The 24,447-nt window shown below is 46.1% G+C and overlaps 1 protein-coding gene across 1 annotated transcript in view; it reads right to left on the reverse strand.

Moving 5' to 3' along the window:
- slc9a6a (solute carrier family 9 member A6a) overlaps nt 1–24,447 on the reverse strand; it is a 91,047-nt gene that overhangs the window by 26,258 nt on the left and 40,342 nt on the right. Inside the window, exons 8-11 of the mRNA XM_072595649.1 lie at nt 23,536–23,641; nt 14,360–14,448; nt 12,260–12,373; nt 7,920–8,031 (exon numbers count right to left, since the gene is read on the reverse strand). Of these exons, the coding sequence (XP_072451750.1) occupies nt 7,920–8,031; nt 12,260–12,373; nt 14,360–14,448; nt 23,536–23,641 (421 nt within the window). The remainder of the gene's footprint in view (nt 1–7,919; nt 8,032–12,259; nt 12,374–14,359; nt 14,449–23,535; nt 23,642–24,447) is intronic.

A 24,447-nucleotide genomic window follows, 5' to 3' on the forward strand; every position in this document is an offset into this window, starting at 1 on the left:
GATTTGTAGCTCAGGTTGAGGTTCTGGATGTAGGTTTGCTCACTGAGCTGAAAGGTTTCTTTTCAGACGTTCCGTTACCATACTAGGTAACATCTTCAGTGAGCCTCTGAATGAAGCACTGGTGGTGCAGCCCGCTTTCTATTTATATATTTGAGTTCCCTTGGGTTGATTATGTCATTTCCTGTGGTGACGTCATTTTCTGTTCTTTTCTTTAGGGTGTGGCAGATGTAATCCACGTCAATGCGTTTGTTGATAGAGTTTCGGTTAGAATGCCATGCGTGTCTTTGTTTGGCTTGTCCTTGGACAGATGTGTTGTCCCAGTTGAAATGGTGCCCTTCCTCACCCCCTGAGAAAAAGAACAGGAAATGACATCATCATATGAAATGATGTCATAACAGGAAATGATATCACCAAGCCAAGGAAACTCAAACATATAAATAGAAAGTGGGTTACACCACAGTGCTTCTTCTGGAGGCTCACTGAAGATGTTACCTAGTATGGTGACAAAATGTCTGAAAATGAAACTTCCAGCTCAGCGAGCAAACCTACATCCTTCATACACTTCTATCAGGTTAGCCCTCAGCCTCCAACTCATTCCTGAAACTTGTGGGCATGGGATTACAGGAAATTGCAGAGATAGGGAGGGGGAAAGACCAGAAACGGATTTTAAAACTAGGATGAGAATTTTAACATAGAACATAGAACATTACAGCGCAGTACAGGCCCTTCAGCCCTCGATGTTGCGCCGCCCTGTCATACTAATCTGAAGCCCATCCCACCTACACTATTCCATGTACGTCCATATGCCTGTCCAATGACGACTTAAATGCACTTAAACTTGGTGAATCTACTACCGTTGCAGGCAAAGCATTCCATACCCTTACTACTCTCTGATTAAAGAAACTACCTCTGACATCTGTCTTATACCTATCTCCCCTCAATTTAAAGTTATGTCCCCTTGTGTTTGCTGTCCCCATACTTGGAAAAAGGCTCTCCCTGTCCACCCTATTTAACTCTCTGATTATCTTGTATGTCTCTATTAAGTTGCCTCTCAACCTTCTCTCTAACGAGAACAGCCTCAAGGCCCTCAGCCTTTCCTCGTAAGACATTCCTTCCATACCAGGCAACATCCCAGTAAATCTCCTCTGCACCCTTTCCAAAGCTTCCACATCCTTCTTATAATGCGGTGACCAGAACTGTACACAATACTCCAAGTGCGGCTGCACCAGACCTTTGTACAGCTGTAGCATAACCTCCTGGTTCCAGAACTCAATCCCTCTATTAATAAAGCCCAAAACACGGTATGCCTTCTTAACAACCCTGTCAATCTGGGTGGCAACTTTCAGGGATCTGTGTACATGGACACAGAGATCTCTCTGCTCATCTGCACTCCCAAGAATCTTACCATTAGCCCAGTACTTTGCATTCAGATTACTCCGGCCAACGTGTATTACCTCACACTTGTCCACATTAAACTCCATTTGCCACCTCTCAGCCCAGCTCTGCATCCTATCTATGTCTCTCTGCAACCTACTACATCCTTCGTCACTATCCACAACTCCACCGACCTTAATGTCGTCCGCAAATTTACTAACCCACCCTTCTAAGCCCTCATCCAGGTCATTTATAAAAATGACGAACAGCAGTGGACCCAACACTGACCCTTGTGGTACGCCGCTAATAACTGGACACCAAGATGAACATGTTCCATCAACTACAACCCTCTGTTTTCTTTCAGCAAGCCAATTACTGACCCAAACTGCTATGTCTCCCACAATCCCATTCCTCCGCACTTTGTATAATAGCCTGCTGTGGGGAACCTTATCGAACACCTTGCTGAAATCCATATACACCACATCAACTGGTTTACCCTCATCCACCTGTTTGGTCACTTTGTCAAAAAACTCAATAAGATTCGTTAGGCACGACCTACCCTTCACAAATCCGTGCTGACTGTCCCGATCAGATTATTTTTTTCTAGATGGTTATACATCCTATCTCTTATAACCTTTTCCAACACTTTACCAACAACTGAAGTGAGACTCACTGGTCTGTAATTACCAGGATTGTCTCTACTACCCTTTCTGAACAAGGGAACCACATTTGCTCTCCTCCAGTCCTCAGGCACTATTCCTGTAGACAATGATGATTTGAAGATCAATGCCAAAGGCTCGGCAATCTCCTCCCTGGCTTCCCAGAGGATCCTAGGATAAATCCCATCCGGCCCAGGGGACTTATCTATTTTCACACTCTGCTGGATTTCTAATACCTCTTCCTGGTGAACCTCAATCTCTTCTAGTCTAGATGCAAGTATCTCTGTATCTTCCTCGCCAACATTTTCATTTTCTATAGTGAACACTGTCGAAAAATATTTATTTAGTGCTTCCCCGATCTCCTCTGACTCCACACACAACTTCCCACTATTATCCTTGATTGGCCCTAATTTAACTCTCATCATTCTTTTATTCCTGACACACCTGCAGAAAGCCTTAGCGTTAAGCCTGATCCTATCCGCCAACAACTTCTCATGTTTCCTCCTGAGTTCTCTTTTTAGGTTTTTCCTGACTTCCTGGTAACCCTCAAGTGCCCTGAGTTTTCACATTTTGTCCTAACATAAGCCTTCTTCTTCTTGACCAGGGATTCCACTTCCTTAGTAAACCACGGCTCACGTGTTCTATACCTTCCTCCCTGCCTGACAGGTACATACTTATCTAGGACACACAGGAGCTTTTCCTTGAATAAGCTCCACATTTTTAATGTGCTCATCCCCTGCAGTTTCCTTCCCCATTCTATGCTTCCTAAATCTTTCCTAATTGTATCGTAATTTCCCTTCCCCCAGCTGTAACTCTTGCTCGGTGAAGTACACCTATCCCTTTCCATCACTAAAGTAAACCTGACAGAATTGTGATCACTGTCTCTAAAGTGCTCACCTACTTCCAAATCTAACACCTGGCCAGGTTCATTACCCAGTACTAAATCTAAAGTGGCTTCACCCCTTGTAGGCCTGTCTACATACTGTGTCAGGAAGCTCTGCTGCACACACTGGACAAAAACTGACCCATCTATAGTACTCGTACTGTAGTGATCCCAGTCATGAAGACCTTACTGGACCAGGAGTCAAGTCTTCATCAGTGAACACATGGGGATGAGTGAACAAATATGAATAGTTTGTGAGATTCTATCTTAAACGAGCTCTGATGTAAAGGTGCTGGTGTAGGACTGGGGTGAGCAAAGATAAAATCACACAACACCCGGATATAGTCCAACAGTTTCATTTGGAAGCAATAGCTTTCGGAGTGCTACTCCCTTGTCAGGTAGCTAGTGGAGCAGGATCATAGGGCACAGAATGTACAGTAAAAGATCAGCATCAAACAACTGATGTGATGTATCTAAATTGCTGTTAAGTCTTTAATCACTTTGAATGGGGTTGCAGGTTTCAATTCATTAATAGGTAAATCCCAGAACTTCTTTCAAGTCATAATCCCGAGATAACTTAGGCTTTATTTTAAAAAAAAGGTGACATTTCAGCTCAGACACTGCATTAAAGGTATGAGGTTAGAGTCTGTCTATATCCCACCTTGAGTCTGACTGGTTCTATTTCCAAAGTAGGAATTTATAAAATGTCACATGGACTGACTGTCTACAGGTTGTGTGCTTTTTGAACAAAATGGAACGTGTCTTCAAATACAATTACACCCCGTAGACTTATGTATATATGTGCACATGCATGTGAGGCAGTGAGGGAGCAAGAGAGAGAGAGAGAGAGAGAGAGAGAGAGATCGATCACCTGTTGTGTCATATGAACCCAAGTTCCGGTTGAGGCCATCCCCATGGGTGCTGAACTTGGCCATCAGACTATCCTGAAGTCCGCCTTGGAGGATGGTCCGAGACTGAATGCCCCTGACTGCTGAGGTGTTCCCCGACTGGGAGGGAACACCCTTGTCGTAGTGTCTGCTCGGTCTTGCTAACATACCATACCTCGGGCCATCCTTGCCTGCAGTGTATGAGATAGACAATGTTGGCCGAGTCACATGAGTACCTGCCACGTACGTGGTGGGAGGTGTCCACATGTGTAATGGAGGTATCTGTGTCGACACTCTGACACGTCTTGCAGTGGTTGCCATAACAGGGTTGTATGGTGTAGTGATTGGTGTTGTCCTGAAGGCTGGACAGTTTGCTGTGAACAATAGTCTATTTAAAGTTTGGCAGTTATTTAATGGAGAGAAGCGGAGGCATGGAGAAGGTCTTGGCAAGGTGCTCATCCTCATCGATAATGTGTTGCAGGCTGTGAAGAACATGGTGTAGTTTCTACGCTCCGACGAAATACTGGACAACGAAGGGTACCCTATCCATTGCATCCCGTATCTGTCTCCTGAGGAGGTCATTATGGTTTCTTGCTGTGGCACAACGTAACTGGCAATCGATGAGTTGAGCATCATACCCTGTTCTTATGAGGGCATCCTTCAGCATCTTCAGATGTGTGTTGTGTTCCTCCTCATCTGAACAGGTCCTGTGTATGCTTAGGGTTTGTCCGTACGGGATGGCTGCTTTAATATGTTTAGCGTGGAACCTCAAGAAGTGCAGCATCATGAGGTTATCTGTGAGTTTGCCGTAAAGTGAGGTATTGAGATGCCTGTCCTTGATGAAGATGCATGTGTTCGAGAATGAGAGATATTAAAGAGTCTGGTGAGATGGACCTTGTTGATATTACTGTATAGTTGTTTCAGTGACTCCTTGCCATGGGTCCAGAGGAAGAAAATGTCCTCAATATACCTGGTGTATAGCATTGGTTGGAGGTCCTGTCCAGAAAATAAGTCTTGTTTGAACCTGTACATGAAAATATTTGCATACTGGGGTGCAAATTTGGTCCACGTGGCTGTTCCGTGTCTGGATGAAGAACTGGTTACCAAGGTGAAAATGTTCTAGTCGAGGATGAAGTGGATGAGTTGTAGGACGGTGTTCGGAGATTGGCAGTGTTGAGTACTGAGGCTGTTGCCGCGATGCCGTCATTGTGAGGGATGATGTAGAGTGCTGAAATGTCCATTGTGATGAGGAATGTTTCCGGTTTGATGGGTCCGTGGGTGCTGAGTTTCTGTAAGAAATACGTAGTGGCGCGACAGAAGCTGGGGGTCCCCTGAACAATGGGTTTCAAGATGCCTTCAACATAGCCAGAGAGGCCCCAATGTCTGACACGATGGGATGACCTGGTGTCTTGTCTTTGTGTATCTTCAGAAGGCAGTAGAAGTCACCTACGCGAGAAGTACGTGGGATGAAGATGCAGAGGGTACTCTGAAGTTCTGGGATTTACTTATTAATGAATAACCTGCAAACCCATTCTAAAAGATGAAAGACTTAATAGTAATCTAGGTTAGTTCAAGTTACATGACAGAGATCTTTTGCTATAAATTGTGTCTTATGATCCTGCTCCACAGCTACCTGATGAAGGAGCAGTGCTCCGAAAGCTAGTGCTTCCAAATAAACCTGTTGGACTATAATCTGGTGTTGTGTGATTTTAAATTTTGTCCACCCCGGTCTGACACCAGCATCTCCACATCACATCAAGAACAGAAACTCTAGCCTGATTGGTCAACAGTTACACTGATAGTGTGGCAAGGATAGTGAGTGAGAATTGGACCAATGTTTGAGGGACTGGATGACTGTGAACGATTTGGAACTGACCTTCAGTCTGACCTCAGCAGAGATTTAGGATAAAGAGGTAGATTTCATTCACTGTCAGTATTCACTGTAGCAATTATTGGCACACAGATACATATCAAACCTCCATGTAACTGAGACATAGAGAGGGAAACAGATCAGATTACAAACGGTTCAGCCTCTAGAGTGAAAAGATTTCAAAAAGCTTTTAAAAAGTATGTCCTCTAGAGATGCAAGAAGGCAGGGTGGATTTCAGCTGAAATGATTCAGGCTGAAGCACTATAAACAGCACAGGAAATGCAGATAGAAATTAGTCCTTATTTGGAATCTTCACACAATCTGTACTTACTTTTATATGTATTTCCATACAAATTCATATTTATATTGGATACTTATATCATAATTACAGTTTAAGTGTTGGGTATTCTAAAAGGCATTAAGGAAGACACGTCCCCAGGTCTGGATGGGATCTATTCCATGTTACTGAGGGAAGTGAGAGAGGAAATAGCTGGGGCCTTAACAGATATCTTTGCAGCATCCTTGAACACAGGTGAGGTCCTGGAGGACTGGGGAATTGCTAATGTTGTCCCTTTGTTTAAGAAGGGTAGCAGGGATGATCCAGGTAATTGTAGACCGGTGAACCTGACATCAGCGATGGGGAAGCTGCTAGAGAAGATACTGATAGGATCTATTTACATTTGGGAAAAAATGGGCTTTTCAGTGAGAGGCAACATGGTTTTGTGCAGGGAAGGTCATGTCTTACCAACTTAACAGAATCCTTTGAGAAATTGACAAAGTTCATTGATGAGGGAAGGGTTGTAGATGTCATATACATGTCTTTAGTAAGGCATTTGATAAGATTCCCCATGGTAGGCTGATGAAGAAGGTGAAGTCGCATGAGGTCCAGGGTGTACTAGCGAGATGGACAGAGAACTGGCTGAGCAACAGGAGACAAGACAGTAATAATGGAAGGGAGCTTCTCCAAATGGAGACCTGTGACCAGTGGTGTTCCACAGAGATCCGTGCTGGGACCACTGCTGTTTGTGATATACATAAATGATTTGGAGGAAGGTATAGGTGGTCTGATTAACAAGTTTGCAGATGACACTAAGATTGGTGGAGTAGCAGATAGTGAAGGGGACTGTCAGAGAATACAGCAGAATATAGATAGATTGGAGAGTTGGGCAGAGAAATGGCAGATGCAGTTCAATCTGGGTAAACGCAAGGTGATACATTTTGGAAGATCCAATTCAAGAGCGATGGAAAAGTCCTGGGGAAAATTGACGTCCAGAGATCTGGGCGTTCAGGTCCATTGTTCTCCGAACGTGGCAATGCAGGTCAGTAGAGTGGTCAAGAAGGCATACGGTATACTTTCCTTCATCAGATAGGGTACTGAGTACAAGAGTTGGCAGGTCATGTTACAGAGGTAAAAACAATGACTACAGATGCTGGAAATCTGATGAAGGGTTTTTGCCCGAAACGTCGATTTCGCTGCTCCTTGGATGCTGCCTGAACTGCTGTGCTCTTCCAGCACAACTAATCCAGGTCATGTTACCGTTGTATAAGACTTTGGTTCAGCCATACTTGGAATACTGCATACAGTTCTGGTCGCCACATTACCAATAGGATGTGGATGCTTTGGAGAGGGTGCAGAGGAGGTTCACCAGGATGTTACCGGGTATGGAGGATGCTAGCTATGGGGAGATATTGAGTAGATTAGGATTATTTTCATGAGAAAGACAGAGGTTGAGGGGAGACCTGATTGAGGTCTACAAAATCATGGGACATATAGGCAGGGTGGACAGCAGGATGCTTTTTCCCCAGAATGAGGGACTCAATTACTAAGAGTCACAAATCAAGGTGAGAGGGGAAAGGTGTAAGGGAGTTATACATGGAAAGTTCTTTTCACAGAGGATGGTGGTGCCTGGAATGTGTTGCTGGCGGAGGTGGTAGGGGTGGGAACGATAGCTTCAGTTAAGATGTATCTAGACAGATACATGAATGGGCAGGGGCAGAGGGATACAGATCCTTTGAAAATAGGCCACAGGTTTAGATAGAGGATCTGGATCAGCACAGGCTTGGAGGGCCAAAGGGCCTGTTCCTGTGCTGTAATGTTTCTTGTTCCACCTGTGTCGGTGCTATGACAGTCTGTATGATGATATCCTGACAGGTGTGCATACACTGGAGCACAGGGTTGTGTAAGAATTGAGTGCAATCTGTCTCGATGTGGGTTAATGATCAAATTGCCAGATTAACAGGTGTACCAGCAAACATCATCATGTGCTGCAGATTGGACCCAATCTTGTTCCTTCGGCCAAGATTCAGGAGAAAGGAGAGTGGATAAATGTTAGCAGCTCTGCCGAGGAATACAGCAAGCTAGAGATTGTAATAAAGGAAATTACAGCTGGAATTCCCATGCAGTAACAAACAGGTTTTCATCTCAAACAATCAACTGACATTTAGTTTCAATATCTCAAAAGCTGCATTTACAGATGCAGCTCAGTTTCTCACTGTTCTCTATGCTGTGGAAATTACCCCAATTAAAATTCAACCTGAACAATAGGAAACATAGCTATTACTTTTACATTAAAATTTAATTCATCATATAATTCAGAGAAGCAAAACTACATATCAAACAATTAACATCAAACAGTTCTTCCTGTGTATTTTCAAAGCTGAGCTAAAATCAGATTATCACAGGTCAACATCATCTTACCTCACATCACGCTGCTTGGGCACTTCACTGTTTTATGAACTCATTCTAGGGACATGGGCATTGCTGACTGGGGCCAGTATTTATTGCCCATCCCTAGTTGCCCCTTGAGAAGGTGGCGATGAGCTGCCTTTGTGAACCACTGCAATCAGTGTGCTACAAACAGACCCACAATGCACTGAGGGAGGGTATTTCAAGGAGTTGGATATACTTAGGGCTAATGGGATCAAAGGGTGTGGGGAGGGAGAGGGGTGAAGTGGGAACAGGGGACTGAGATGGATGATCAGTCATAATCAGATTGAATGGCAGAGCAGACTTGAAGGGCTGAGTGGTCTATTCATGCTCCTAATTTCTACTTTTCTATTTTCCAGGTTGTGACCCAGTGACACTGAAGCAACAGCGATACATCTCCAAGTCAGGATGGCAAATAGCTTGGAGGGGAGTTGGCAGAGGGTGGTGTTCCTATGTATCTGCTGCCCTTGTCCTTCTAGATGGAAGTGATTGTGGGTTTGGAAGGTGCTGTCTGAGGATCTTCAGTGAATTTCTCCAGAGCATCAGGTTCACACTGCTGCTACTGAACTCTGGTGGTGGAGGGAATGGATGTTTGTGAATGTGGTGCCAAGCAAGTGGGCTGCTTTCTCCTGGATGGTGTCAAGCTTCTCTGTTCATTGTTGGAGCTGCCCCTATCCAGGCAAGTGGAGAGTATTCCATCACACTCCTGACTTGTGTCTTATAGATGGTGGACAGGCTTTGGGGAGTCAGGAGGTGAGTTACTTGCTACAGTTGGAAGGTGTCATCCACAGTGCTACCAAGCAGCACCTGCTCAGAAATAACCTGCTCAGTCATGCCCAATTTGGGTTCTGCCAGGGTCAATCAGCTCCTGACCTCATTCTAGGCTTGGTTCAAACATGGACAAGAGAGCTGAACTCCAGAGGGGAGGGGAGAGGGACAGCCCTTGACATGAAGGCTGCGTTTCACCGAGCGTGACATCAAGGAACCCTAGCAAAATCGGAATCAATGGGTATCGAGGACAATCTCTCCGGTGGTTAGAGTCATACTTGACACATAGGAAGGTGTTGGAGGTCAGTCATCTTCACTGCAGGACATCTCTTCAGGAGTTACTCAGGGTGGTACCCTAGGCCCAAACATTCTCCAGCTGCTTTATCAATAACCCTACATCATAAGGTCAGAAGTGGGGATGTTTGCCAATGATTGCTCAATGTTCAGCACCATTCGCGACTCCTCAGATACTGAAACAGTCCATGTTCAAATGGAACAAGATCTGGATAATATCCAGGCTTGGACTGACAAGCAGTAAGTAACATTCACTCCATTCAAATGCCACCTATGACTATCACCAATAAAAGACAATCTAACCACCGGTCCCTGGCATTCAATGGTGTTACCATCACTGAATCCCCCACTGTCAACATCCTGGGGGTTACCATTGACCAGGAACTCAACTGGACTTTCCATATAAATGCAGTGGCTACATGAGCGGGTCAGAGGCTAGGAAACCTGCAGTGAGTAACTCACCTCCTGACTCCCCAAAGCCTGTCCACCATCTACAAGTCACATGTCAGGAGTGTGATGGAATACTCCCCACATGCCTGGATGGGTACAGCTCTAACAACTCTCAAGAAGCCTGACATCATCCAGGATAAAGCAGCCCACTCAATTGGCACCACATCCACAAGCATCCACTCCCTCCATCACTGACGCTCAGTAGCAGCAGTGTGTACCATCTACAAGATACACTGCAGAGATTCACCAAAGATGTCAGCCAGCAGCTTCCAAACTCTCAGCCACTTCCATTCTGAAGGACAAGGACAGTGGATACATCGGAACACCACTGTCCACAGGTTCCCTTCCAAGCCCCTCACCATCCTGACTTGGAAATATATCACTGTTCCTTCAGTGTCGTTGGGTCAAAATCCTGGAATTCTCTCCCTTAGGGTTTTATGGGTTTACCTAGAGCATATGGACTGCAGCAGGTCAAGAAGGAAGCTCACCATTCCCTTCCCGAGGGGCAACTAGAGATGGGGAATAAATGCTGGCCCAGCCAATGACACCCACATCCCACAAAATGAGTAAATTTTAAAAAAGTATTCCTAGCCTCTGACCTGCTCTTGTAGCTCTATGTTTATATGGTGAGTCCAGTGGAGTTTCCTGTCAATGGTAATCCCAAAGATGTTGATAATTGGGGATTCAACGATGGTAACACCATTAGATGTCGCGGGTGAGGGGAATGGTTAGATTCTCTTTGTTGGAGATGGTCATTGCCTGGTATTTATTGCATAAGACCATAAGAAACGGGAATGGGAATAGGCCATTCAGCTCCTCAAGCCTGCTCCATCATTCAATAGGATCACGGCTGATCTGATATTCCTCATGTCCACTTTCCTGCTCTTGTAACCCTTAATTCCCTGACTGATGAAGAATCTCTCTCTCACAACCTTAAATCTCCACAAGGACTTTGTCCCCACAGCTCTCTGGGGCAAATAATTCCAAAGACTCACAACCCTCAGAGAATAAATTCCTCGTCATCTCAATCCCACACTGACATCCCTTCATTCTGAGACTATGTCTTGTGGTCCTGGAATCTCGCATGAGGGGAACCATTCTCTTAGTAATTACCCTTGCAAGCCCCTTAAGAATCCGATATGTTTCAATGAGATCACCTCTCAATCATTTAAAGTCCAGAGAGTAAAGTCTAGCCTTTGTTGGTGAGACAATCCCTCCACACCAGGCATTATCTTCGTGAACCTTCTCTGAACTCCCTCCAATAAAATAGCATCTTTCAAACAAGGTGACCAAACCTGCTCACAGTGATGTCATTTCCTGTGGTGATGTCATTTCCTGTTCTTTTTCTCAGTGTGTTGGTGGGTTTGTGGGCTACCATGATGCCAAGGAAAACAACACATTCTGACCAAATATTGAACTATAGAAGCAATCATCCCAACATCCATAAACGAAGCTGCATCAGAACATTATTTCAATGAGCCAACACACACTGAAGCACAGAGGAAAATCACCTATATCATGTATTCAAAAAGAATGGGCACCCAATGAATACAGTCCGCTGATTTCTCAGCAACAAACCCAAACAAGCAGACAGAACACATCTCAAAACCCTAGCCATTCTCCCCTACATCAAAGACATCTCAGAAATGACTGCCAGATTACTCAGAACCTTTGGCATCATGGTAGCCCACAAACCCACCAACACACTAAAACAGCAGCTAATGAACTTGAAAGACCCGATACAGACAATGAGCAAAACTAATGTCATTTACAAAATATCATGCAAGAACTGTAACAAACACTACATTGGACAAACAGGCAGAAAACTGCCACCAGGACACATGATCATCAACTAGCCACAAAACGACATGACCCTCTCTCACTAGTTTCCTTACATACAGATGAGGAAAGACACCACTACGACTGGGACAACACATCCATCCTAGGACAAGCCAAACTGAGACATGTGCGAGAATTCAGAGAAGCATAGCATTCCAACCAGAATTCTATCAACAATCACATCGAGTAAGACCCCATCTACAACCCCCTGAGAAAAAGAACAGGAAATGACATCACCAACTCAAAGAAACCCAAACATATAAACAGAAAGCTGGAATCATCAGTAGTGCTTCGCCCGGAGGCCCACTGAAGATGTTACTTAGCATGGTGACAAAACGTCTGAAAATGAACCTTCCAGCTCAGTGAGCAAACCTACATCTACTTAGCAACCTTTTGCCCATTTAGGCAACCTATCAATTTCTCTCTCTAAACACTTGTCTTATGCATCTTATTTGTTACTTATCAACTCAACATTGCAACCAGGATCCATGTTGAGCTTTAAGATACTGAAAGATCAGGAAAGGATACAAAGGCTGTAATGATGAAGATAGGATTGAAGACATGGCTCTCGAAGGTAAATAGTGCCAACCCCATGTAGGAAAAGATGAAATTCTCTGCTAAGAAATTGAGGAGCTCAAACAACTGAAAAACATAAAAAGGCATTATTTTTGAAATGTCATTTGTAAGAGATTAATGTACTCAATGATCAAACACAGGGTTTCTGTGAAAGAATCACCTCAAGCACAGAACTGAGCATCACATCCAGTTCCTATCACCATGTTCCCAGCAGCTACAGAGAAAGGCAGGAATACCGAAATACGGGAAACTTGTCTAAAATGTTCAATCTATAACTTCACCTCCAGTCTGACCTGGAGTCCATCATGGCTAACAAACATGGAGTTAGGTGAGTGCAGGACTGAGTGGGATGAAACTTTCTGGAAGGCAGCAGGAAGACACTGAGGAGAACCTAAACAGATATTTGAGGGACTGAATGTCTGACAAGGATTTCTTTTAGAATTTGGACAGGTGATTCAAAAAAAGTAAACTCATGACATTCTCAGAGGACAACAAGGTTGTTCACTCATTAGAGAGAGACAACTGGTTGTAGTTTGAGGGTCACTGTGCCTCAGGTGAAGGGAGAGGCTGAGGAGAAGGGACCTTCCTGCTATGAAGGGCAGGTAGAGTAATAGAGTCATTCGGTGCAAAAAAAAGGCGCTTTGGCCCATTGAGTCTGCACTGACATAATTACCATTGAAGGCGCGCTAATCCCAATTTCCTGCACTTGTCCCATATCCTTGAGTGTTATGATATTCGAAGAGCTCATTCATATATTTTTAAAAAGTTGTAAGGTTTCCGGCCTCCACTATCTTCCCAGGCAGTGCATTTCAGATTCCCACCACCAACTGAGTGAAAAAGATTTTTCCCAAATCCCCTCGAATCTCCTGCCCCTTACACTAAAACTATGGCCGCTCGTGATTGAACCCTCAACCAAGGGGAACAGCTGCTCTCTACTCACCCTGTCCATACCCCTCATAATCTTATATACCTCAATCATGTTCCCTCACTCAGCCTTCTCTGCTCTAATGGTGGAGCACAAATGCTCCCCCCACCCTTTCAGATTCTCCCTCCCTACCTTCTCCAACTCCCCATCCTCACATGCCAACTCCCCCCTCTATCCCTGACTACCCCCAACCCTCTCCAACTCCCATGGCCTCTCTGTCTTCCATCTCCCCAACATCCATCAACTCTACCCCCCTGCCCACCTCTTCTGCAGTGAGGGTAGGGGCTCTGGAGCGGCGGTGGCATGTACAGAGGTAATGTAGCTACAGAATCAGCAGGCCTGGGATCCTGGAGTGGGACTCTCACCTCAATGTGGAGTGGGCCCCGTGGGGGCGGGGGAGGGGGTCATAACATGGGCTGGCATAGCCCGGAGCAGGACTCTGGCAGCGATGAAGAGACGTTGGACTCCCTTTAATTTATCTTTCTTTATTTTTTACTTTATTTTAAGTTCATGTGAATGGCAGCTTGCATACACTTTTCAATGTATTTTAAATTATATAAACGTGACAATAAATGATCCAGTTTAATTCAATATGGGGCACCAGGAAGGGTTTAGAATATGGGCACTATTCTGACTCTGAGAAGTAGCAGAGAAGCAGACGGTGAAAAGCTGAAGAGACAGAGAGACAGTCATTGAGAAGCTTCAGGGAACAGACAGTCAGAGAATGGCATGATGGCACAGTGGTTAGCACTGCTGCCTTGCAGTACCAGAGACGTGGGTTCAGTTCACCCTCGGGCAACTGTCTGTGTGGAGTTTGCACATTCTGCAGTGTTTGCTTAAATTTCTTCCGTGTGCTCGGGTGTCCTTCCAGTCCAATGATCTACAGGCTGGGTGGATTGGCCATGGGAAATGCAAGGATTGGGGGGGGGGGGGGGGGGGTTGGGGGGCTGTGTGTGATACTCTTTGGAGGATTGGTGCAGATTATACGGGCCGAATGGCCTCTTTCTATACTGCAGGGATTCTATGATCCCCTCAAGGGGAAGTGATGGATCCTCAGATAATACAATTTGCTGAGTGAGTTCAGCTCTCAGTCTCCAACAAAGACTCTGCAAACAGCAATGCTGTACCTGTTTGGTGCGCAGCTTCGATTCGGGTGAGAGATTATTGTAAGTGTAGTGAGCTTGAGTGATCCCACAGAACAGGACAGCCACCACACCTACAGACAACAAAGCAATCTGCTCAGGAAAGAACCTTTCATTTTTCCTTGTCAAATTAAACATTCAGAATCTATTAACAAACACTAAAGCACAAATATTTTTAAAAAACATGATTAAATTCACCACTAACTCCACACAAGGCAGAAACACAAATTTATTTCCCATGCTATTAAGAAGTACACAATCATGTGTACAATACAAAACGGACGATAAAGTGATTGGAGGAGTCGCAGATAGTGAGGAGGATTGTCAGAGGATACAGAGACGTGGGCAGAAAAATGGCAGATGGAGTTGAATCTGGACAAATGTGAGGTGATGTATTTTGGAAGGTCAGGTGGAAATTATACAGTGAATGGCAGAACCCTTGGGAGTGTTGATGTGCAGAGGGATCTGGGTGTGCAGGTCCACACATCACTGAAGGTGGCAGCGCAGGGAGATTAGATAGTAAAAATGGCATATGGCATGCTTATCCTCCTCGGAAGGGGCACTGAGTGTAAGGAAAGACGAGTTATGCTGCAACTTTATGGAAGTTTAGTTAAGCCACACTTGGAATATTGCATATGGTTCTGGTCACCACATTACCACAAAGATGCAAATGATTTGAAGAGAGTACAGAAAAGGTTTACCAGAATGTTGCCTGGAATGGGCGATTTTAGCTACGAAGAAAAATAGATTGGGTTTGTTTTCACTGGAACGCAGGAAGTTGAAGGGTGATCTGACAGAAGTTTGTAAGATTGTGAATGGTATGGATAGAGTGGGAAATATGAGGCTTTTTCCCAGGGTGGAGGGGTCAATTACTAGGGAACACAGATTCAAGGCGCATGGGGGGAAATTTCAAAGAGATGTGTGAAGCAAGTATTTCACACAAAAGGTGTGAAAAGAGCCTGGAATACACTGCCAGAGGAGATGGTGGAAGCAGCCACCGCACCAGCATTCAAGAAGCACCTGGACGGATACAGGAACAGGAAGGGAACAGAGGGATATGGATCCTGTAAGTGAAGACAGTTTTAGTATGGAAGAGCAAAATGTGTTAGCACAGGCTTGCAGGGCCGAAAGGCCTGTTCCTGTGCTGTATTGTTCTTTGTTCATGATTGCCTTGTAGCATTCTCCAGTACTGAAAGAGGCCACTGAGTCATCTTTTAGGTTTCTAGCCCATGATCTTCCTGTCACCTCTTCCTCATTATACTCCGTAACCAGATATTTCCCAAATCACACAAACTCACTTCCTGACAGATACCAGGAACTCAGTGAGACACTCGGTGGGGGGGGGGGGTGGGGGGGGGGAGGAGGAGAATATGAGTATTAACAAAGCCAAAGGTCAATTAATCAAATAATTTAAAAACCTTACAACTTTCCAATGAAACAATAGGAGGTGAAAGAGTCATGGTAATGTCTATGGGAAGAAGGCCCAGGTTGGTGCTCTGGGGTGGCAGTGCCAAATCCCATTACTACAGCTGCCGCATTTATACTGACTTAGAGAAACACTGCTATTGCAGCTCATCTCAGTAGTGAATTCACAATCCTCAGCCGCTCTGACCTCAACTAACCCCAGACTCTGAGCAATGTTGTTAACTCGTAATTGAAGGGCAATTAAGGATGGGTTTCAATTAACGGTTCCAGTCGGTGATGACCACCTCCAAAGAATTTATAAAACAACAGATAATTCTTTATTTACAGCAACAAGAGATTATTTACATTATTGTATTGGAAAATCCAAAACTAATCCCACTGTCCCCACTCTCTCCCCACAGCCCTGTATCAATCCCCAAACTAATCCCACTGCTCTGCTCTCATAGAACATAGAAAAAATACAGCGCAGTACAGGCCCTTTGGCCCTCGATGTTGCGCCGATCCAAGCCCACCTAACCTACACTAGCCCACTATCCTCCATATGCCTATCCAATGCCCGTTTAAATGCCCATAAAGAGGGAGAGTCCACCACTGCTACTGGCAGGGCATTCCATGAACTCACGACTCGCTGAGTAAAGAATCTACCCCTAACATCTGTCCTATACCTACCACCCCTTAATTTAAAGCTATGCCCCCTCGTAATAGCTGACTCCATACGTGGAAAAAGGTTCTCATGGTCAACCCTATCTAACCCCCTAATCATCTTGTACACCTCTATCAAGTCACCCCTAAACCTTCTTTTCTCCAATGAAAACAGCCCCAAGTGCCTCAGCCTTTCCTCATAGGATCTTCCTACCATACCAGGCAACATCCTGGTAAACCTCTTCTGCACCCGTTCCAGTGCCTCCACATCCTTCCTATAGTATGGCGACCAAAACTGCACACAATACTCCAGATGCGGCCGCACCAGAGTCTTATACAACTGCAACATGACCTCAGGACTCCGGAACTCAATTCCTTTACCAATAAAAGCCAGTACGCCATATGCCTTCTTCATCGCACTATTTACCTGGGTGGCAACTTTCAGAGATCTGTGTACATGGACACCAAGATCCTTCTGCACATCCACACTACCAAGTATCCGACCATTAGCCCAGTACCCCATCTTTTTGTTACTATACCAAAGTGAATCACCTCACACTTACCCACATTGAACTCCATTTGCCACCTTTCTGCCCAGCTCTGCAGCTTATCTATATCCTGCTGTAACCTGACACATCCTTCCTCACTGTCAACAACTCCACCAACTTTCGTATCATCCGCAAACTTGCTCACCCAACCTTCTAGCCCCTCCTCCAGGTCATTTATAAAAATGACAAACAGCAATGGTCCCAAAACAGATCCTTGTGGAACACCGCTAGTAACTGCACTCCAAGATGAACCTTTACCATCAACTACTACCCTCTGTCTTCTTCCAGCCAGCCAATTCCTAATCCAAACCTCCAACTCACCCTCAATGCCATACCTCTGCATTTTCTGCAGTAGCCTACCATGGGGAACCTTATCAAACGCCTTACTAAAATCCATATACACCACATCTACCGCTTTACCCTCATCCACCTCCTTAGTCACCTTCTCAAAGAATTCAATAAGGTTTGTGAGGCACGACCTGCCCTTCACAAAACCATGCTGACTATCCTTGATCACATTATTCCTATCCAGATGTTCATAAATCCTATCCCTTACAATTCTAAGACTTTGCCCACAACAGAAGTGAGACTCACTGGCCTATAATTACTAGGGTTATCCCTACTCCCCTTCTTGAACAAGGGAACCACATTTGCTATCCTCCAGTCTTCTGGCACTATTCCTGTAGACGAGGATATAAAAATTAAGGCCAGTGGCTCTGCAATCTCCTCCCTTGCTTCCCAGAGAATCCTAGGGTAAATTCCATCAGGTCCAGGGGACTTATCTATTTTCACCTTTTCCAGAATTTTCAACACCTCTTCCCTACATACCTCAAAGCCGTCCATTCTAATTAATTGTGACTCAGTATTCACATTCCTGATGAAAGGCTTTTGCCCTTTATTCCTGATGAAGGGCTTTTGCCCAAAATGTCGATTTCGCTGCTCCTTGGATGCTGCCTGAACTTCCAGCACCACTAATCCAGTACATTGGCAACAATGTCCTGTTCCTGAGTGAATACTGACGAAAAGTATTCATTCAGTGTCTCCCCAATCTCTTCAGCCTCCACACGCAACTTCCCACTACTATCCTTGACTGGACCTATTCCTACCCTAGTCATTCTTTTATTCCTGACATACCTATAGAAAGCCTTTGGATTTTCCCTAATCCTACCAATTAAGGACTTTTCATGTCCCCTCCTTGCTGCTCTTAGCTCTCTCTTCAGATCCTTCCTGGCTACCTTATGACTCTCAATCGCCCCAACTGAACCTTCACGCCTCATCTTTACATAGGTCGCCCTCTTCCATTTAACAAGGGATTCTAATTCCTTATTAAACCACGGCTCCCTCACACGACCCTTTCCTCCCTGCCTGACAGGTACATACTTATCAAGGACACTCAATAGTTGCTCCTTGAACAAGCTCCACATATCGATTACGCCCTTGCCTTGAAACCTACTTTTCCAAGCCACACATCCTAAATCATGCCTCACCGCATCATAATTTCCCTGCCCCCAGCTATAACTCTTGCCCTGCAGTGCACACTTATCCCATCACTAGAGTAAAAGTCACTCTCCCCATAGCCCTGTATCAATCCCAAAACTAATCCCACTGTCCCGCTCTCTCCCCCCATAGCCCTGTATCAATTCCCAAACTAATCCCACCGCCCAACTCTCTCTTCCCATAGCCCTGTATCAATCCCTAAACTAATCTCACTGCCTGACTCTCTCCCCCCATAGCCCTGTATAAATCCTCAAACTAATCCCACTGCCCTGCTCTCTCTCCCCATAGCCCTGTATCAATCCCAAACCTAATCCCACTGCCCCCGCTCTCTCCCTAGTACGCTGCATCAATACCAAAACTAATCCCACTGCCCCCACTCTCTCCCCATAGCCCTGTATCAATCCCAAACCTAATCCCACTGCCCCACTCTCTCTCCCCATAGCCCTGTATCAATCCCAAGCCTAATCCCATTGCCCCCGCTCTCTCCCCAGTGCGCTGTATCAATCCCCAAACTAATCCCACTGCCCCACTCTCTCTCTCCCCATAGCCCTGCATTGAAACGTCAGCTCTTTTCTCTCCTTGCAGATGCTGCCAGACCTGCTGAGATTTTCCAGCATCTTCTCTTTTGGTTTCCGATTCCAGCATCCGCAGTAATTTGCTTTTGCCCAAACTAATCCCACTGCCCTGCTCTCTCCCCAATGCCCTGTATCAATCCCTAAACTAATCCCATTGCCCCACTCTCTCTCCCCAATGCCCTGTATCGATCCCCAAACAAATTCCTATGAGACAGACAGGCAGTTTGTATGGATCCCTGTTGAAAAGCTGTTGGACAGATAAAGGATTAGATAAAGATCTGCCTGGGGTGGGGGGGGGAGGGGGGGGGGTGGATGAATAGCTGCTAATAGGGACTATTAGTGACTAACAATGGGTAGTGTGTGGTAGTACCCTGTACAAAGACAAAGCCTGGTGTGTGGGGTTTAGGTTAAGGACATGGGAGCAAGTGCCTCAAGTCCTAACATTGTTAAACTCGATACTTAATCCACAGGGCTACGAGTCCCCAAGCGGAAAATGAGGTACTGTTCTTCCAGCTTCCACTGAGCTTTGCTGGAACACGACAGCAAATCTGCGACAGAGAAGGTGGCCAGGGAACAGGGTGGGGTGTTAAAGTGGCATGTTTTGATTGGAAGCTCAGGGCCTTTTCTGTGGGCAGAATGTAGATGTTCTGAAAAGCAGTGATCCAGACTATGCTTTGTTTCCCCAGTGGAGGCATATCGATAACAACAGTACCTTGGAACTGGCGTCCTGAGCTCTACGTTACAAAGGCTGAGTACCAGCTCTCAGATACTCGCCCTATGACCCCCGGACCACGGCCCCACCATGGCACCTGAGGCATACTGTGTCCATAACCAGTCATTAATCTCATTTCACCTGGTGATCCTCCTCCTGGAAAAGCGCAGCAGGTCAGGCAGCGTCAGGTCCTGAAGAAGGGCTCATGCCCGAAACGTCGATTCTCCTGCTCCTTGGATGCTGCCTGACCTGCTGCACTTTTCCAGCAACACATTTTCAGCTCTGATCTCCAGTATCTGCAGTCTTCACTTTCTCCTAGAAGATCCCCCTCCTGCCCAAGCTCATAGATTCCCAACTCCACACAGCTCACAAACACAATTACCCGGCAGACCCATGGTTTCTACCTGCTCCTGCCCCACAGAACTCATCTTTCTATCTCAACTCTGTTTTCTCTCCCCTTGCCCAGTCCCACTTATATCAATTATACCTCTGACACTTTACACCAGTTTCAGAATTTCCACTTTGTGGGCTCCAGCCTTCTTCTCTTTACCATTGCTGTGTAATCCCTTTACATGTCAATCCCCTCCCACCACAACCCTCCACCACCTAGCTGAGCTTGTCCTTGTCCTGAACGGCTCTCATTTTCTTCAGGTGGAAGGGGTGGCCATGGTTACTTGCATAGTCCCGATTATACCTGTCCCTTTGTGGGGTATATGGAACATTCTGATTCTGGTCCCCACCCAGAACTCTTTCCCCGATATATCAATGTCATCATCAATGCTGCTTACCTCTTGAAGAAAATACAGCACAGGAACTCGCTCTTCAGCCCTCCAAGTTTGCGCTGACACATTTTGCCCTTCCATACTAAAACTCTCATCCTAATTGGAAAAGTTTTTCTACTTTGCTTCCAATTTCCACCCTGTTCTCACCTTCCTGGCCCATTTCTGACTCCTCTCTTCCCTTCCTCAACATCTTTGTTTCCATTTCTGGGGACAGGCATGCCACCAATATCCACTGCAAACTGCCATCGTTACCTGGACTAGACCTGCTCACATCTGGTTTCTTGTAAAGACTCTATTCCATTCTCCCAGGTTGCTCTGATTGTCACATCTGTTTCAATGATGCCAGCTTCGACAAGGGGGGCCTCCAAAAAGTCCACCTTCTTCCTCAACTGAGAATTCCCCAGCACTGTTAGTTGAAAGGGCCCCTCCCACACTTCAGCTCTGACCCCCCTCTCTTCCCTCTCACAACAACGATAGGGTCCCTCTTGTCCTTACCTACCATCCCACCAGCACCCACATCCAGAGGATCATAAGCTGCTACTTCCACCACCTCCAGACACACACACACACCTATCCCATCCTCACCAGCTTTCCACAGGGACCACCCCATGGGACACCCTGGTTCACTCCTCCTTCACAACCAAACCACCCCCCACCCCCTCCCCCACCAAAACACACACACACAACCTCATGGCACCTTCCCCTGCAACTGCAAAGGTGTAACACTTGCCCATTTAATTCCTCGTTCCTCAGTATCCAGGGGCCCAAACACACCTTCCAGGCGAAGCAGCACTTTACCTGCACTTCACACAATCTCGTCTACTGCATTCACTACTCACAATGTGGTCTCCTCTACGTTGGAAAAACAAAGTGTAGACTGGGTGACTGCTTTGCAGAATATCTACGTTCTGCCCTCAAAAAAGACCCTAAGCTTCCACTTGAAGAGTGAGGTACTGGAAAAGCACAGCAGCTCAGGCAGCATCTGAGGAGCAGGAGAATTGACATTTTGGGCATAAACCCTTCATCAGGAATGAGGCTTGTGGGTCAAGGAGGTTGAGAGATAAATGGGAGGGAGTGTGGCTGGGGGGAAGGCAGCTGTGAGTGCACTAACTAGATGAAGGTAGGGGTGAAGGTAGGACAGTTCAAGTGGGTGGTGCCAAGTTGGAAGGTTGGGACTGGGATAAGGTGGGGGGGGGGGGGGGGGGGGGGGGGGAAATAGGGAAACTGGTGAAATCCACATTGATCCTATGTGGTTGGAAGATCCCAAGGTGGAAGATGAGGCGTTCTTCCTCCAGGCGTTGGGTGCTTAGGGTTTGGCGATGGAGCAGGCCCAGGACCTGCATGTCCTTGGTGAAGTTGGAGGAAGAGTTGAAGTGTTCAGCCACAGGGCAGTGGGGTTGGTTGGTGCATGTGTCCCAGAGATGTTCTCTGAAATAATCTGCAAGTAGGCATCCTTTTTCCCCAATGCAGAAGAGACCACATTGGGAGCAACAGATGCAGTAGATGACCTGTGTGGAAGTGTAGGTAAATTTCTGTCAGATGTGGAAGGACCCTTTGGGGTCTTGGACAGAGGTGAAGGGGAGGTGTGGGCACAGGTTTTGCACTTCTTACAATGGCAGGGGAAGGTATTGGGAGGGGAGGGTGGATTGGTGGGGGTGTGGACCTGACAAGGAAGTCACGGATGGAATAGTCTCTCTGAAATGCAGATAGGGGTCGGGAGGGAAATACATCTCTGGTGGTGGAGTCTGTTTGTAGGTGGTGGAAATAACGGAGGATGATGCAATGTATCTGGAGGTTGGTGGGGTGGAAGGTGAGGAACAGGGGTGTTCTAACCTTGTTGTGGTTGGAGGGGAGAAGTTCAAGGACAGAAGTGCGGGAAGTGGAGGAGATACGCTGGAGCACATCATCAATCATGGGGGATGAGAAATTTGAAGGAGGCCATCTGGAATGTTCTATGGTGGAACTGGTCCTCCTGGGAGCAGATGCGGCAGAGGCAGAGGATTTGAGAACAGGGGAGGCAGGAGGCAGGTGGCAGGTGTAGTCCAGGTAGCTGTGGGAGCTGGTAGGTTTGTAGTAAATGTCCTTGTTGAGTTGGTTGCCAGAGATGGAGGTGAAGAGGTCCAGGAAGGGGAGGGAGGTGTCAAGAAATGGTCCAGGTGAACTTGAGGTCAGACTGGAATGTGTTGGTGAAGTTGATGAACTGTTCAACCTCCTCGTGGAAGCACAAGGTGGCGCTGATACAGTCATCAATGTAATGGAGGAAAAGGTTGAGAATGGTTCTGGCGTAACTGCTGAAGATAGACTGTTCCACATAGCCGACAAAGAGACAGGCATAGCTGGGGACCTTGCGGGTGCTCAAAGTTACCCCTTTAGTCTGGAGGAAGTGGGAGGATTGGAAGGAGAAATTGTTGGAAGAAGGGACAAAGCAAAAGAGGTTATCACATGGTCTGCTATTATACACTACCCACTGTCAGCTAATGGTGTCTGTCGTCCTCATTTCCCCAGGCTGACCTAAACCACTCCTTTATCTGTCCAATTTCTTTTTCTCTCTCTCTTTGGGCTCTGTTTACATCCAACTAGTTTGCTTTTCCCCCCTCCCCCCGCTCCACCTTCTGTGTTAAAACCTTTTCCCTAGCTACCATCAGTTCTGAAGAAGGGTCACTGGGCCTGAAACGTTATCTCAGATTTTTCTTCAGATTCTCCCACAGCTGCTGAGTTCTTCCAGTAATTTCTGTTTTGGTCCCAACCTAAGCCGACCATTTTGCTTTTTTCCCATAGATCCATCAATCCCCAAACTCCCACACGTGCACATACACCAAGCCCCGCTCCCCCCCCCCCCCAAAGGTAAGTAACACAGGAGATCTGCGTGAGACCACACACACACACACACACAGAGTAGCTACATTACAATACTGTAATGACACCTTTATGAAGGTGAATGTTTATGTTACAGTTTTATGGTTTTGTCCAATGCACTCACCTGTGAAACCACACGCTTCAGCCAATAGGAACGTACTCCATGACATCAGGAAGAAAAGGGCAGTCTCCAGCAATGGAAAATCTCGGAGTCTGGTGAATTTTGTAACGTGTACAGGTTAAGGAAAATATTCAGGAGTCATCCAGCAGAGAGACGCCTTTCAGCTTATTGGGCCTGCACCATGTATCCACAGCAATCCCACTTTCCAGCACTTTGTTCATAACCTTGAATGTTATGACATTTCAGGTGCTCATCGAAGTACATTTTAAAGGTTTCCCAATCCAACTACGCTCACTTCACCTGACTAAAGGGCAACATCCTGAAAGCTTGTTGGACTATAGCCTGGTCTCATGTGACTTCCGATCTTGCCCACCCGTCCAACACCAGCACATCTACATCACAACTCCCTTTCCTGGCAGGGTATTCCAGACCCCCCCCACCCTCTGGGTGAAACCTTTGCCCCATATCCTCTCTAAATCTCCTGCCTTTCGCCTTAAAATGATTCCCCTTTGTTAGCGACCCTCAACTAAGGGGATCAGCTGCTTCCTAATCCCAACCCTCTTTATTGCAAAAAAAAACCCCGAGCTTATCCAGCCTCTCTCCATCGCTGATATGCTCCATCCCAGGGAATATCCTGGTGAATCTCCTCTGCACCCCCTCCAGTACAATCACATCCTTTCCATAGTGTGGGGACTAGAACTGCACACAGTATTCCAGCTGTGGCCTGACCAATGCTCTGTACAACTCCAACATAAACTTCCTGCTCTTACAATCTACACCTCATCTGATAAAGGTAAGTGTTTTGCATAACTTCTTAACTACCCTACTAACTTGACCTGCCACCTTCAGGGATCTGTAGACAAGCATCCCATGATCCTTCTGTTCCTGGTCTTCCTAGTGCCCTGCCATTTATTG

Source organism: Chiloscyllium punctatum, chromosome 25 (assembly GCF_047496795.1).
Source record: "Chiloscyllium punctatum isolate Juve2018m chromosome 25, sChiPun1.3, whole genome shotgun sequence".
NCBI lineage: Eukaryota > Metazoa > Chordata > Chondrichthyes > Orectolobiformes > Hemiscylliidae > Chiloscyllium > Chiloscyllium punctatum.